This window comes from Labeo rohita, unplaced genomic scaffold, assembly GCF_022985175.1.
Source record: "Labeo rohita strain BAU-BD-2019 unplaced genomic scaffold, IGBB_LRoh.1.0 scaffold_1578, whole genome shotgun sequence".
Classification (NCBI taxonomy): Eukaryota; Metazoa; Chordata; class Actinopteri; order Cypriniformes; family Cyprinidae; genus Labeo; species Labeo rohita.
Genome location: NW_026127756.1, coordinates 1 through 17,315, shown reverse-complemented (window position 1 = coordinate 17,315; position 17,315 = coordinate 1). Strand labels below are relative to the sequence as shown.

The following is a 17,315-nucleotide window of genomic DNA, read 5'->3' as shown; positions in this document are numbered from 1 at the left end:
AAGCATAACAGTGTGTGTGTTTGTTTGTTAAATTGCTATCTCCGATAAATTAATTTACACATTAAACTGTGGCATTAAATGGCCGAGTGCGAATAGCCTCGAATTGAACCTTCATTTGGTATGCCCCTTAACACAAGCTCCGATGCCTCGGTTCAAATTTCACATTACTAGTTGACAGTCATTGGATTTAGCGATCCAAACTTGGTAACGATATGGGAACACAACTTCAAGCAGTACATGTTGTCCCTGAGCACCGTAACTGCATCTCTCATAAAGGTTTGCAACTTTAAGTAAACAATGATCCGAAAAACACTTAGCCTTAATTAGCACACAAAATACCATTGGTATAGTACTTCCGCCACCTCACCGTAAGTTCTTTTTTACAGTAGCGCCCCCTGGAAACAGGTGGATACCACTTGCCTTGGACCAGCCTGTGACACACTCTCTTAAACGGTCCTCTCTCTGCTCTTGTTTGTTGCATTGTAAAAAAAAAAAAAAAAATAGTATTATACTGAATCAGTTTGTTCAGATGGTTCATGTTTGTTCAATTCAGGAAAGGATTCCCTGATTTGAGCCTCTGTGCAGTACTATCTTCTATTCTATTTGATAGTGAAAAATGGTTTATAGTTTAAAAAGTTTGTAATATTAGTATTTTTCTTATACCTCTGGATTACCATCGTGTTCCCCGTGCATTTTGAAGCATGAACTTTAAGGCGTGAATTATACACTTGCATTACCCAATTAAGTAGTTTCAATGAACTTAGCTACTTCATTTAGTAGCTTCCAGTAAAAAACTACAGAATTACACTTTCAAAACAGCAGCTTGAATATAGTTGAACTACGTGGAATCATGTGTTGCAAGCAGCTTGTAGCTTGGAAAGCTACAGTTAGAACAGCTAGCATACTGCAGTGAACTCTCTTCTTCTCATAGCACCTTACAAAAACATAAGATGAAGCTCCCAATTTCAGAGGTCATGTTAATCTTGCTGAATAGTAGTATGATAACATTTCATCATGAACCTTTTAATGTGGTATCAAATATATCACATTATGATGCCAAAGTTACATTTTGAAAAATTAAACTCTGCACATTCATGTTTATTGCTGTTTATATTAGGCATTTTACTTTTTAATTTCCACTGTGGCAGGTTGCAGCTTATTTGCAGATTCCACTGAACCGTCTCATTTTTACCCATCAGGCTATATTTCATATTATTAACCTCCATATATATTATTACCAAGACTTTGTATGTGTTTCCTGTTGGATCTGCTGTTTATTTTCTATTTCTGTTGGTACTGTTTATTGCCTTCCCACACAGCGCTGTGTTCAGTTGCAAACCAGCCATGAGACACTTTCAGAAAAACTGTGTTTTCATGTCCTTTTTTATAAATAGCATAACTGACCACTCAACAAATACTTTGGCTTTTCGGTCATATTCATTGTACATTCACTGAATATTGCTGTATGTGGATGGGTTTTATTTTATGCTCTTCTATGAACAGTTTGCTAACACACAAGATGTTTTTTTTTTTTCCCCCTCCTTCATGGCTTCCTTCCTTATCTTCCTCTTCCATCCTTCCTTTTTTATCTCCTTTGTCTAATTGGAAAGGATCGGCCTCTGGGGCAATGTCCTCATATCCTGATTTTATCTAGAAATTTTATATTACAAGACATAAGAAAGGGCAATTTGGAAAATAATGTCTTAGGCTATGATTGCTGCACAAATGACTGGTTGAAAATGTCTTCTGGTAGGGTTCCCGTTCCCATGCCTACCACAAGATCTTGTTCTTCTGGTAGTGAAGTCAGTTATACACCAATGTGATGAACATCCATTAGTGCCTGAGCTTTACAGTTTTTTTTTTGTATTTCACCAGAGTTTGAGCTCCGTCAAGTTTTAATTTCTTATTGTCTGTTTTTCAATTTAAAATCAATTTTATACACCATCATTTTTCGTTTCTTATAACGTGTGAATATACCCCCTGTTGTATTTTACAACTAAAACATCCGGATTACTTTGTTATAACTAGTTTTGTTTTGATTTCCCGAGTTGCTAGCTTATAGCCCGTTAGCAGCACCAGCGTGGTTGCCGCTAATCTTGCTTGCATTGTTTACACACTATTTACACACATTACCATTGTTTACTCACTGTTACTTGCTTTAATGGCGAATTTGTGTCCACCTTTGAGTGCAGGTGAGGACACGTTCGAGCTGCACTTGTTGCAGCTCGAGCTGGAGGCCGTGGAGAAGCAGATTCAGGAGCTGTTGGTGAGGCAGACCGAGCTGAGAGAGCGGAGAGCCGCTCTGGAATCCTCCCGGGTAAGTATACAGCGCGATACTAACACTCTGACCACCTCTACTCCGTGTGCTTCTCTGCACAGGTCCCGTGCACCCTGGACGCGATCTTCCCAGATGTCCTTCACTCCGGCGCCGGGACACCACGGACCCTGGGTGCAGCAGCAGCGGAAGACGCGAGCCAGGCCCCGGCCGAGGACCTCGCCCCCTCCGCCGCCTCCGGTCTTCGAGATCTCCACCCGGAACCGCTTCGCTCCCCTCCGCGAGACGGAACGCGACGCTGTGATCGTCGGAGACTCCATTGTCCGGTACGTACGTGCTACTTTAGCTAAAGGTAAAGTCCACACCCACTGTTTTCCTGGTGCTCGCGTTCTCGATGTTTCTGCGCAGATACCCGCAATCCTGAAGGACGGGGGTGAACGACATCAAGCTGCGGCAGACGGAGGTTCTGAAGAGGGACTTCAGCAGCCTGATCGAGACAGCAGCACGTCGCCCGCGACGAGGATCATCGTGTCAGGACCGCTTCCCACGTATCGACGTGGGCACGAAAAGTTCAGTAGACTTCTTGCTCTAAATGAATGGTTATTGACATGGTGTAAAGAACAGAAACTGCTCTTTGTTAATAATTGGAATCTTTTCTGGGAACGTCCTAGGCTTTTCCGTGCTGATGGCCTGCACCCCAGCAGAGTCGGAGCGGAACTGCTGTCGGACAACATCTCCAGGACGCTACGCTCCATTTGACTAGTAAGTACATTCTCAAATGATTGCTATGATGGCTTTTGTTCTGAACGCTTAAATGATAGTACTTGCACTGTCCAATCTATAAAGACTGTGTCTGTTCCTCGAATAGTGAGGTCAAAACATAAATTTAATGCAGGATCTAGAAAAAATCTGATCGTAATTAAACCAGAAAAAAGCAAAATACACGAACAGAAACCATTTTTAAAGCTTGGGCTCCTAAACATTAGATCACTTGCACCCAAAGCAGTTATTGTGAATGAAATGATCACAGATAATAGTTTTGATGTACTCTGCTTAACCGAAACCTGGCTAAAACCTAATGATTATATTGGTCTAAATGGGTCTACTCCACCAAACTACTACTATAAGCATGAGCCCCGTCAGAGTGGTCGTGGTGGTGGTGTTGCAACAATATATAGTGATATTCTCAATGTTACTCAGAAAACAGGATACAGGTTTAATTCATTTGAAATACTTTTGCTTAATGTTACTCTGCCAGATATGCAAAAGAAATCTCTCCTATCTCTTGTTTTAGCTACTGTGTATAGACCGCCAGGGCCATATACAGATTTCCTAAAAGAATTTGCAGAATTCCTTTCAGAACTATTGGTTAATTTTGATAAAGTGCTAATTGTCGGAGATTTTAACATTCACGTTGATAATACAAATGATGCGTTAGGACTTGCGTTTACTGACCTAATAAACTCTTTTGGAGTCAAGCAAAATGTCACCGGGCCCACTCATCGTTTTAATCATACGCTAGATTTAATTATATCGCATGGAATTGATCTTACTGATATAGATATCGTACCTCAAAGTGATGATGTTTCTGACCATTTCCTTGTATCGTGCATGCTGCGTATCACTGATATTAACTATATGGCTCCGCGTTATCGTCTTGGCAGAACTATTGTTCCAGCCACCAAAGATAGATTTACAAATAACCTGCCTGATTTATCTCAACTGCTCTGTGTACCCCTTAATACACAGGATCTAGACAAAATGACTAGCAATATGGGCACCATCTTCTCCGATACGTTAGAAGCTGTTGCCCCCATCAAATTGAAAAAAAGTTAGAGAAAAACGTATTGCGCCATGGTACAACAGTAATACCCATTCCCTCAAGAAAGAAACTCGCAATCTTGAGCGCAAATGGAGAAAAACTAACTTGGAAGTTTTTAGAATTGCATGGAAAAACTGTATGTCCAGATACAGACAGGCTTTAAAAGCTGCTAGGGCTGAGCATTTCCGCAAACTCATAGAAAATAACCAAAACAATCCAAGGTTTTTATTTAGCACAGTGGCTAGATTAACAAATAACCAGACGCCACCTGATCTAAATATTCCTTTACAGTTTAATAGTAATGACTTTATGAATTTCTTCACTGATAAAATAGATAACATCAGAAATACAATAACCAATGTAGATTATACTGCATCTAATATGTCAACTTCTTTCGTCGCACCCAAAGAAAAACTGCAGTACTTTACCGCTATAGGACAGGAAGAGTTAAATAAACTCATCACTGTGTCTAAACCAACAACATGCCTATTAGATCCTGTACCCACTAAATTACTGAAAGAATTGTTACCTGTGGCAGAAGAACCGCTTCTCAATATTATCAACTCATCGTTATCTTTAGGTCACGTCCCTAAACCATTCAAGCTGGCGGTTATTAAGCCTCTTATTAAGAAACCACAACTAGACCCTAGTGAACTGGCAAATTATAGACCCATTTCTAATCTTCCATTTATGTCTAAAATTTTAGAGAAAGTTATATCTGCTCAACTGTGCTCATTCTTGCAAAAAAATGATATCTATGAAGAATTTCAGTCAGGTTTCAGGCCCCATCACAGCACAGAAACTGCACTTGTTAAAATCACTAATGACTTGCTTCTTGCATCAGACCAAGGCTGCATCTCACTGCTAGTTTTACTTGATCTTAGTGCTGCGTTCGACACTATAGATCATGACATACTAATAGATCGACTACAAAATTATGCAGGTATCCAAGGGCAGGCTTTAAAATGGTTTAGATCCTACCTGTCTGATCGCTACCACTTTGTTTATTTAAATGGGGAGTCATCTCAGTTATCACCAGTAAAGTATGGAGTGCCACAAGGATCTGTTCTAGGTCCTCTACAATTTTCAATATACTTGCTGCCCCTTGGTAATAATATTAGAAAACACGGGATTGGTTTCCATTGTTATGCTGATGATACTCAACTATATATCTCAACAAGACCAGATGACACTTCTGAATTATCGAAGTTAACAGAGTGTGTTAAAAATGTAAAAGATTGGATGACCAACAATTTTCTGCTATTAAATTCAGATAAGACAGAGATAAACAATACACAGAATCTTCTGACTTACAATTTACAACTAGACGGATGTACTGTTACTTCCACTACAGTCAAAAGCCTGGGTGTTATATTAGACAGCAACTTGTCTTTTGAAAATCATATTTCTCATGTTACAAAAACAGCATTCTTCCATCTTAGAAACATTGCCAAGCTGCGAAACGTTACCCGTTTCTGATGCAGAAAAGCTAGTTCACGCATTCATGACCTCTAGACTGGACTATTGTAATGCACTACTAGGTGGTTGTCCTGCATCTTCAATAAACAAGCTACAGATAGTCCAAAATGCAGCTGCTAGAGTCCTTACCAGGTCAAGAAAATATGATCATATTACCCCAATTTTAAAGTCTCTGCACTGGCTACCTATTAGGTTCCGCATCAGCTACAAAATAGCACTTCTTACCTATAAGGCACTTAACGGTTTAGCTCCTGCGTACCTAACTAGTATTCTACCACGCTACAATCCATCACGCTCCCTAAGGTCACAAAACTCTGGACTGTTGGTAGTACCTAGGATAGCAAAGTCCACTAAAGGAGGTAGAGCTTTTTCACATTTGGCACCCAAACTCTGGAACAGCCTTCCTGATAACGTTCGGGGTTCAGACACACTGTCTCTGTTTAAATCTAGATTAAAGAGACATCTTTTTAGCCAAGCATTCAAATAATGCATCTCATAAACTTTTCCTGCAGCTATATCTGATCAAATGTTCATTATTAATCTTTAGCTCTGGTTTAACAAACCTTCCTTTTCTTAGTTTGAACAGCAGCTACGCTAATTATGTTCCTATTTGTTCTCTGTTTTTGCCATGGGATTGACATCCCATGGTAACGTCTAGGTTACGTACGTAACCCTCGTTCCCTGAAGGAGGGAACGGAGACGTTACATATGGGAACTCGCTTGAGAGTCCAATCATCTCCAAGCCTTATTCAAAAGGCCAATGAACATTCATGAACATTGGCGAGTGGTATTTGCATGCCGAGCCACTCCCCCGTATATACGGGTATATAAGAAGGCGGCGTGCAACCACTCATTCAGGCTTTTGCTGAGGAGCCAAGCTGCAGCCCGGCGTCAGCGCGACGTAAGGTCGTGGCAGGGGATGTAACGTCTCCGTTCCCTCCTTCAGGGAACGAGGGTTACGTACGTAACCTAGACGTTCCCCTTCAGTCGTTTCACTACGACGTTACATATGGGAACAGACCCATGGAACAGGCCACGAACCAGACGTCGCGTTACGCAACACACCGCGTGCCGACAGGCGGACGTGTCAGCAGACGGATATGAGCGTAACCTTCCCAACGCCCTGGGGGCCAATAGGGGGCCCCACAGGGATGCCAGTTGTACTGAAGCAGGAGTTGGGGGGCGGAGCACATGAAATCTCTACATGTGGAACACAAGAAATTCAGTATATCCATAGATTTTAGGGATATATGAGGGAAACATCGGCCTTCTGGCTGACCGTGGAAAAATACTGAAACATGTTGCCACAACCTGCTGGGCGAAGGAGACCCAACCGGAGCACAGACAAGCACTACTCCGCACTAGGCCTGACTGCGGGGATGGAGGACCCAGGTTCGCCGGAGGGAACAACTGAGGGAAGTAGCGCACGGATCCATTAGGAATGGCGCAGCAAGCCGACACCAGCCGGACTCCCGCTCGCCTGTGATGTCTATGTTAAGACACGGGAGGATACAGCCTCTACGCGAAGGTTGTAGAACCTGGCGAAGGTATTAGGTGTCGCCCAACCCGCAGCTCTACAGATATCTGCTAGAGAGGCGCCATGAGCCAACGCATAGGATGAGGCAACACTCCGTGTGGAGTGGGCACGAACACCTAAGGGGCATGGCTCTCCCTGGTTTTGGTACGACAGGGAGATGGCATCTACCACCCAATGGGCCAACCTCTGTTTGGAGACAGCATTCCCTTTCTGCTGACCTCCAAAGCAGACAAAGAGCTGCTCGGTGCGTCTGAAGTGCCGAGTACGGTCCACGTATATACGCAGAGCGCGAACTGGACACAGCATCGCAGAGGCTGGGTCTGCCTCCTCCAGGGGCAGAGCTTGCAGGTTCACCACCTGATCGCGGAAAGGCGTGGTGGGAACCTTGGGCACATAACCAGGCCGGGGTCTCAGGATGACGTGAGAATCGCCGGGCCCGAATTCTAGGCACACTTCGTCGACAGAGAAAGCTTGTAGGTCCCCTACCCTCTTGATGGAGGCCAGTGCGGTCAGGAGCGCTGTCTTAAGTGACAGATATTTTAGCTCAACTGACGCAAGTGGCTCAAATGGGGCCTCCTGCAGGCCCTGGAGGGCGATGGAGAGGTCCCAAGAGGGTATGGGGTGCGGCCTGGGGGGATTAACCCTTCTCGCACCCCTCAGGAACCTCACGATGAGTTGGTGCTTACCTAGGGATGTTCCATCCACTGCATCGTGGTACGCTGCAATGGCAGCAACGTACACTTTGAGAGTTGAAGGGGACAGCCTGCGCTCCAACTTTTCTTGCAGGAAGGAAAGCACTACTGCAATCGTACATCTCTGTGGGTCCTCCCCGCGAGAGGAACACCAGTCGACGAACAGACACCATCTCAGTGCATAAGCCTGCCTTGTAGAGGGGGCTCTGGACTGAGTGATACTTTCTATCACGGCCTGTGGAAGGCCGGAGAGGTCTGACGCGTCCCGTCCAGGAACCAGACGTGCAGGTTCCACAGATCGGGGGCGCGGGTGCCAAATTGTGCCCATCCCCTGAGAAAGAAGGTCTCTCCTCAAGGGGATTTTCCAGGGAGGGGCTGCCGCGAGGGAAATGAGTTCTGGAAACCAGGTCCGGGTGGGCCAGTATGGCGCAACCAGCAGAACCTGCTCCTCGTCCTCCCTGATCTTGCACAGTGTCTGTGCAAGGAGGCTCACTGGGGGAAAGGCGTACTTGGGCCCCGGAGGCCAGCTGTGTGCCAGTGCGTCCCTGCCGAGGCTGTTGGGAGCCTCGTTGAGGGAGTAGAACCGCTGGCAGTGGGAGGATTCGGGGGAAGCAAACAGATCTATCTGGGCCTCCCCCGAAATGGCTCCAAATTAGCTGGACTGTCTCGGGGTGGAGTCGCCATTCTCCAGGATGGGTGGACTGCCGTGAGAGCTGGTCGGCTGCACGGTTGAGTTCTCCTGGAATGTGAACGGCACGTAGCGATTTCAGCCACGTTTGACTCCATAGGAGCAGATGGCGGGCGAGTTGTGACATGCGACGGGAGCGTAGACCACCCTGACGGTTGATGTAGGCTACAGTCGCTGTGCTGTCGGTACGAACAAGCACGTGCTTGTGACGCAACGGTCGGAAGCGACGAAGGGCCAGAAGCACAGCCAACAACTCTAGGCAATTGATATGCCATTGCAGTCGAGGTCCTGTCCAGGAGCCCGATGCTGCTTGCCCGTTGCATACAGCACCCCAACCCGTGGAAGAGGCATCCGTGTATACCACAAGATGCCTGGAGACTTGTCCCAGGGGGACTCCGGCCTGAAGGAAGGCCGGGTCTGACCACGGGCTGAACAGGCGGCGACACTGCGGGGAAACGCCAATCTGGAGTGTGCCACGGTGCCATGCCCATCTCGGGACTCGATCGTGTAACCAGCGCTGAAGCGGTCTCATATGAAGCAGGCCGAGCGGCGTCACTGCGGCTGCGGCTGCCATATGCCCCAGGAGCCTCTGAAATGTTTTGAGAGGGACCGCTGTTTTGTGTCTGAATGACTCCAGACACTTCAGCACTGACTGCGCGCGCTCGTTGGTGAGGCGGGCTGTCATACTGACCGAGTCCAGCTCCACACCGAGAAAAGAGAACCTCTGCACTGGGGAGAGTTTGCTCTTCTCTCGGTTGACCTGAAGGCCCAGATGGCTGAGGTGCCGGAGCACCAAGTCCCTCTGTTCGCACAACAGATCTCGCGAGTGAGCTATGAGAAGCCAGTCGTCGAGATAGTTGAGGATGCGAATGCCTGTCTGCCAAAGAGGGGACAGGGCAGCCTCCGCGACTTTTGTAAAGACGTGGGGAGAGGGGGAGGGCCAAATGGAAGCACTTTGTACTGATACGCTCGACCCTCGAAAGCAAACCGTAGGAAGGATCTGTGTCGAGACAGGATCGAGACGTGAAAGCTGGGGACGTCCTTCAGGTCGATGGCCTGAGAAGGGACCGATTCAGGGCTCGAAGATCCAGGATGGGTCTTAACCCACCGCTCTTTTTGGGCACGATGAAGTAAGGACTGTAAAACCCTGACTTCATCTCGGCTGGAGGGACAGGCTCGATTGCGTCCTTCGCCAGTAGGACTGCAACCTCCGCACGAAGGAAGCGGCATGTGTGTCCGAATGGACAGAAGTGGAAAGGACGCCTCTGTACCTGGGCGGACGCCTGGCGAACTGAATCGCATAGCCGAGACGTACCGGTTCAACCACCGCGAGGGGCTGGGAAGCTGAAGCCAGGCTCCCAGCCTGGTCGCCAGGGGTATCAAAGGGACGTTGACCGACGTGACCGCAGTGGGGCAGCCTGGGGGGGGAAGGGGAAGGGGACTGATCCCAGAAGGAAGAACGTCCTGGAGAAAAGTCAGACTGCACTGGGCAGCGCTTACCTTCTTCCCTGGTTCCCGCGCTGGCGACATCAGGCTCCGAATCCGAGGAGACACTTCTGGGGCGCTGCTCAAAGAGGGAACTCGGGGCCTGAACCCCGGAGGTGAGAGAATTGACTCTTCCTGTGACAGCTCCCGGCCCTCCACCGGGAGTGGGGACGTTGATGTTGTCATCCCCCAAAGAGCGATTCTCTCCACCTCCGGGTTGCCCGCGTCAGGGACGCTTCGCAGATCTTTTGCGGGTGACGGGTCCCTGAGACGCGGGCGGCGCCGCTCTCCCACGGCCAGCTCGACGTCGGGCTGCCAATCTGGTGTCATGTACCTTAGCAGGGGACGGAGCTGGTTGTTTGGAAGCCGCGGGGGGGCACCCTCGGCGACGAGCAGGCGGAGGTTGGGGCCCTGCGGACATGGTTGGAATGTCGCGGCGGGGCAGAATGTGTTTAATCGTCTCCGTCTGCTTTTGAACCGCCGAGAACTGCTGGGCGAAGTCCTCGACGGTGTCGCCGAATAGGCCGCCCTGGGAGATAGGAGCGTCGAGAAACCGTGATTTGTCGACATCTGCCATCTGGGCCAGGGTCAGCCATAGATGTCGCTCCTGGACCACTATGGTGGACATCACCTGACCAAGGGAACGCGCCGTCACCTTCGTAGCCCGGAGGGCGAAGTCGGTGGCGGCGCGGAGTTCCTCCATTGCACCCTGGTCAGAACCCCTCTCGTGCAGGTGTTTCAACACCTTGGCCTGGTACACCTGTAAGGTGGCCATAGCGTGCAAGGCGGTGGCAGCCTGTCCAGCGGCGTGATAAGACCGGCCCGTGAGAGCGGACGAGAACTCACACGCCCTGGAGGGGAGATGGGGCCGATCCCGCCAGGTGGCAGCGCCGGGCGGGCATAGATGCACCGCGACAGCGCGCTCGACCTGAGGGACCGCCTCATAACCCCGGGCTGCACCGCCGTCGAGAGAGGCGAGGGGAGAGGAGCTGGGACGTGGACGAGAAGAGTGCGGGGCTCGCCAAGTCCTCACCAGCTCCTCATGCACCTCCGGGAAGAAAGGCACTGGGGGAGAGCGGCGGCGGTGCCGCGGGAGCCCTCCCCAGAAACCAATCATCCAGCCTAGAGGGATCGGCCGGAGCTGTTTTGGGCACGTCCAGACCGATCTCCTTGGCGGCTCGGAGGAGCATAGCCGACAGTTCAGCATCTGTCTCAGACGGGGCGGCAACCGCAGAGGGGTACCGACCCGCCGAGTCGTCAGCCTCATCGTCAGACTCTCCCTCTGATGCTGCAGCAGACATCTCGATCTCCTGGGGAGCGCAAAAGGAGATACCCAGCCCGCTGTACGGGGAGGTATACTGCTTTGGCAGCTCAACGGGACTGCGCGGTGACGCAGAAGTCCGCGGGGCTTTGGGGGCCGACGGAACATTCTGCATAGTCACCTGAATGTCCCCCAAGTGCCTCGCCACGGCAGCCGAAAAACCTTGACGGCTCAACGATTTACCGCGGGAAGACAACAAGGGGTGCCTACTCATGAATGAGCGGCGGGACTTTAACGCAGCCATGGACATACATTCGCAATGAACGCACGTACCATCCGTGAACGCTGCCTCAGCGTGCTCTCGGCCCAGGCACGTGAGACAGCGATCACGTCCGTCCAAAGAGGCGAGGAAACTACCGCACCCGGAAGCGCACGGCCGGAGAGACATACCGGGAAGATGTCCTCGACAGCCGCGAGAAATTCACTCTTTTGAAATCCCGGTCCGCCCAGGGAGAAACCGCGGCACAACCGTGCACTCAGACGGGGCGCTCGCTGGAGTGCGGGAGGCGTTGATGCCGTGAAAACGGCAGCCCGCAGGATTAGGCTGGCGGCTGCCGAACGCTCTTTTAGATGAAGCTTTTTTTAGTAGCTCGGCAGCACGCCAGCAGAGAGAGTGTGAACTCAGGAACTCTTTTTCTTTTTTTCCTTTTTTAAATAGCTCAGAAGACGAGGCTCCAAAAGCAAAAGTCTGAATGAGTGGTTGCACGCCGCCTTCTTATATACCCGTATATACGGGGGAGTGGCTCAGCATGCAAATACCACTCGCCAATGTTCATGAATGTTCATTGGCCTTTTGAATAAGGCTTGGAGATGATTGGACTCTCAAGCGAGTTCCCATATGTAACGTTGTAGTGAAACGACTGAAGGGGAACTAGGAATTCACAAGCTCCAGTGTGGATCCAGAACACTTAAGAAGAGATGATGCCAACCCTGAAAACATACAGCACTACCGAATTCTGCTACTAATTTATAGTGTTCTTTGTCTGTTTGATTACGTCATTAATTGATCTTTACCACACATCTCTGCCATATGTACATCAAGCTACTACTACATATATTGTAAAAATGTCAATTTGGTGTAAAGCTGCTTTGCAACGATATGTATCGTGAAAAGCGCTAATTAAAAAAATAAATAAATAAATAAAAAATAATAATAATAATAATAATAACATATATAGAAGGTGCACAGAGTCATTCACACAAATACTAAACACCATCATGGTAACACACATGAAACTGAAACAATGCAATAAACATTTATTTAACAACATTCGATGTAACATACAACCCTAATGTAACAACTGATTAGAAAAAACTAAGAAACAGTTATTTAAAAAAAAAATTGAAATGTAGCGCAGGGATTTCTGGGAATGTCAATTTACAGTTATTCACTGTAAATTATACATTATACAATTATTCTTTTTCACTTCCAAAAACGGTATACTACCGTAAAATTACATGTCATGTCCAATAAAGTTTTTCACCATGTATAGTAGGAGACCTTGCGTTAACCATTTAACAGGCTTCCACTGTAGCATTTTTACAGTCTTTTACCATTAAAATCATGGTCATTTTTTACATTGTACCTTCAGTGCCTCTTTAATTGTCTAAATATAAGATAGGTACTGTAAATTGTAATAATATGCACAATATTATTGTTTTTACTGCTTTATTTTATTAAATAAATGCAGTCTTGGTGAGCATAAGAGGCTGCTTTCTGAAACACTAAAATTCTTACCAACTCCAAACGTCTGATTGGTATTATATACTATATGTTGTTTGTATCATCAGTATATACAAATCTCTTTAAACTCTAAGCATTTTGCAGTATTTAGTTCAAGGTTGTAAGTTCATCAGTTCATCAAGTGGATGAAGTCATTTGGACCTTGATGATCTTGTAGAACTTTGCACTTTTAGCACAACGTAGGTGATGCTGTTTCCAGCTGAATGGGTCTTGATTTGTCGGAGGACAGTTCGCTGCTCTACGAAGTGTGAAAACTCACTCATGGGGTGACTACAGCAATTGACATGTGGCTCAATAATCCTGAGCCACAAGTGCTCCTCAAAACAGCACTTTACTGTGGCCTTCATGTCTCTTTACCTTTTCAGGTCAGACAAATGTCTGTCTGAATGATTCTAACACAATGATCTTTCTTTGTATGTTCTGCAAGCAAGCAAGCAAACAAACAAGCAAACAAAAACTTCTTTTGTGATATGTAGTCAGTCAACAAATTATGTTAAAATGCAACATCAAATAACAGTCTAGAGAAATTTATATGACAACAGAACCTGTTTTCTCAGTTCTCATATTCAGGCACAAAGACAGACACTCAAATAGTGTAATATAATTGAATCACGTCACAATAGTTTTAGTGTTACATAATACTGTTGTATCTCTTTTGAAAAGGTGCTTAGCTGAAACAAAGGAGGCACAGCAGTTAAAATTCATACACTTCATATTGTAAATCAATTCATCCAAGGTTTGAAATAAAAGACTCAATAAGCAAGACATATTGTAAAAGTGAAGCAAAGCATAAACCTCTATGAAACAAAGTAGATGTAACCTGTGTCACGGCACAACTGCAATACTGACAGATCCAGTGATCCATCCGGTGGCAGATGGAAATGAGGGTGAAGAGGGTGCACTTTCTGCAGATTTGGACCAGTTAACAGAAGACCAAACTCGCTCAAGAGACAGGCTCAACAACAAGCAAGAAAGGAAACACAACAGCACTGGATGTGTTAGGAATACGTAAAATTGTATTGAGAAGCAGCAAAAAATTTCTTAAACCATGTCAAAACCAAACAAGCAAAAAATAAATAAATAAATAAAAAAACAACAGTAAAACCTTATCCTAAGGATTCAGAATTACAAAGTTTTCTTGTGGTTTTGATCCTATTTGGCCCTTTTGCTATTATTAGAGAGTGTATTTAATTAGTTTAAATTACTTTGACCTACTTAGGTTTAACCTAATAAAAATGTACTTATATGTGTTTGTTCTTTTCCTATTTATTTAATTTGTTGCTCAATTGGTTGGTTTATTGTAGAAAATAATTTTGTATTTGATATGAATGAGATGTTCAATTAAGAATTATTTGAAATACTCTTTTCTTTGTTTGCAAACCACCACAGAATAGGAAAAGATGGGAAAAAAATAAATAAATAAAGTAAAAACAAAATAAAATTCAACACAATATAATGTCAGAAAATAGAACAAACAACTTAAGAACAACAATTCCAATATAAACTGAAATTTCAGTCAGTTTCAGTCCCAGTTCAATATTGCTTTCACAAGAACCTTCTTCCGGCAATGATTCAGTTCTGCGCAAAAGAGTTCAGTCAAGAGAGGAAAACAATGTGTACAGTCTTACCACCCTGTTGATTACTTGATCCTCAAAGCTCAGTCCTTATATGGGCATGGCTTGCCAGTTCCTGCACACATTGACATCTTTCAGCATGGAACAGGAACAGTTCAAGTTCAAAATCCTCCGAATCCAGTGTCCAGAAGAAAGTCAGAAGGATCCAACACGGGGTGATGAAAAAGGGAAAAGACTGAGAAAAACAATTAGAAAGAAAAGGGAAAAAAAAAAAAAAAAAAAAAGAAAGAAAAGACCCAACCTTGCAAAAGACAAGGCCAAAAATACAATTAGACACTTATTTGCGAAATACACATTACAACAACAGATTTGTAAATAAAGCAACATTAAACATATTAAACTCCATCTTTATCGAACACTAACACATTGAATCTGTGAAAGTGTACAAATAACATCTTGAAGTGACGCATTTAGGCCTTATCTGCCCGTATCACGTGCGTCACGATTAGCAATTAGCTCATAACTCAAAAACACAACGTAACAGTTAAAATAACACTCATAAACTCTTCCAAAGTAGCTTTTAACCTTGAAACATTAGTTATTTGCCACATTCACATAATATTCTTCCCATTTTTAACAGAAGAATAACTTGTATATGCGTTTTACATTCAACATGTATATAGCACTATATCATTTACTGTTTGAACACAATTTACCCAACATTTACACAGAAAACGTCAGTAAGTGAAGATTCATATAGTTCACTTACCAAGAGAATTCGATTTTCACTTAGAAAGACTTGAGAAAGGCTTTAAGACTGTATTTTAAGAATGTATGTTTCCACTTTTGTAGCATTCACGCTAACATTCAATCATTCACCAGCCGTTTTTTTTTTTTTTTTCCTCTGACGAAGGAACATTCTCTCCCGGTCTCTCCTGACACCGCCCATTTTGGGTGAGGCAAACTTCCTATTTGTCTAATTGGACCAATTATCTACTTGTTCAATGGGATAAGTGTTCTAAATAAATTTAATTTATTTATTTTATTTTTTTATGCATTTCCTTGTTTTTGTTTCTTTTCACAAAAACACTCATAACTTCACAAATAATAATTCAAAATAATAATAACTTTGTGAAAATTTGTGAATGCAATTAATACTTTTTTTTCTCTCTTTCAGCTTCAACAGGACTTATGGGTTACATAGAGCTGAATGATTCTTATATGAAAGGGGTCGCATTGACCTTTTTTTTTTCTTTCTCTTTTCTTTCTTTTTCCCCACACTATAAAAAAACTGATACTCTGATTATTTTTCTGTTTGTGTGGAAAAAAAAAAAAAAAAGAGCAAAGCAACTGCACTGATTTTAAAATTAGTTTCATTATTACAATAAACTTACTCAGCAGTTATTAACAATCACAAATCGTGTTTACACTTATAGAAACAGTCATAATGTACAATTTTATGTCTGATCGGTTTGATTAATATGATTCAGATTTTGAATGTAACATTTCTTTAAAGAGAGAGAGAGAGAGAGAGAGAGAGAGAGAGAGAGAGAGAGTAATAAAAAAAAAAAAAAAACTCAATTATGAAGTGGCCTATGGCTGTACAAAATGAAATTCTTAGCTTAAATGGCAGAGTCATAATTCAATCCCAAGTAGTAGCCTGGTCTAAACCTATTATTTGGGGTCGGCTATTTTTTGGTGCCCATCTGTGTCTGCATGTATCAGTGTCTGAACTCTCAAATACATTGCATCATAAAAGAACAGCTCAGTTTCTTCATTTAAACGGCAATAAATCAAGGGAAGTACGTCGCACTTTAATCTAGTTTCTCTCTTTTTAACTTCACATTTTTGAGCAGTATCAGAAACAACACTGTGTTCACTTTTTAATTTGAATATCAGTTTTCAAAGCGACAAATCTCTGAAAAGGTTACCAGATGCTTGGATCTGATGGTCATTTGAAAATCGTTTCGGGATGAGAGATACCTATTTTCTTGCCTAATAGGAAATCAAATCAAAGACAAGTTTTCAAACTTCTTCCCTTGCGGTGCTTCCCGTTCAATGCATTTTTGATCCGCTTAAAGATGTCTGTTCCAGTGAGCGAAGATCTGCAAATTGCCAAAGCAATCAAGAGCACAAACTTTTCTCTGAAGTTGACAGCGGAATAAGAGTTGTTTTGACATCTAGATAATCATTTTCTGCTTTTAAGGTTTAGACTGTTTCTATTTTAGTTGTCTTGGTCTTTTATTTTATGACAGTGAAAGCTCCATTTGAGAAAAAAAAAACGTCAACAATGTAAACAGAACCAAACAGACCAAGGATGTAACCACATATTCAGGACTAAGGAAACCAAACATAACAATTTAAGAATGAACTCTCTGAAAAGCCAATTACTTAAAAATAGGGGGACAAGACTTAAATGGAGACTTACATCTATCTATCTATCTATCTATCTATCTGTCTATCTGTCTATCTGTCTGTCTATCTATCTATCTATCTATCTGTCTGTCTGTCTGTCTGTCTGTCTATACATTTGAAGTCAAAAGATTACATACACTTTGCAGAATCTGCAAAATGTTAATTATTTTACCAAAATAAGAGAGATCATAACAAAATGCATGTTGTTGTTTTTTTCATTTAGTTCTGACCTGAATAAGACATTTCGGTAACACTTTATTTTAAGGTGTCATAATTCAGAATA

The 17,315-nt window shown here is 44.3% G+C and overlaps 1 protein-coding gene across 2 annotated transcripts; it reads left to right on the top strand.

Annotated features, from left to right (window-relative positions):
- Positions 1 to 2,021: 2,021 nt before the first annotated feature.
- On the top strand, positions 2,022 to 12,386 carry LOC127158573 (uncharacterized). 2 transcript variants are annotated; one of them, XM_051101656.1, is made up of 3 exons: positions 2,022 to 2,844; positions 2,947 to 3,037; positions 12,175 to 12,386. In XM_051101656.1, exons 1-2 carry the CDS (start codon positions 2,162 to 2,164, stop codon positions 3,032 to 3,034), a joined length of 771 nt encoding a protein of 256 aa, XP_050957613.1. In that variant the 5' UTR covers positions 2,022 to 2,161; the 3' UTR covers positions 3,035 to 3,037; positions 12,175 to 12,386. The 2 variants fall into 2 exon arrangements, with proteins under 2 accessions (XP_050957613.1, XP_050957611.1); XM_051101654.1 differs by having other exon boundaries at positions 2,022 to 3,037.
- Positions 12,387 to 17,315: the final 4,929 nt, after the last annotated feature.

Bases quoted from the DNA above. Each gene is read 5' to 3' on its own strand.
- LOC127158573 (XM_051101654.1), top strand. From the start codon at position 2,162: ATGGCGAATTTGTGTCCACCTTTGAGTGCAGGTGAGGACACGTTCGAG.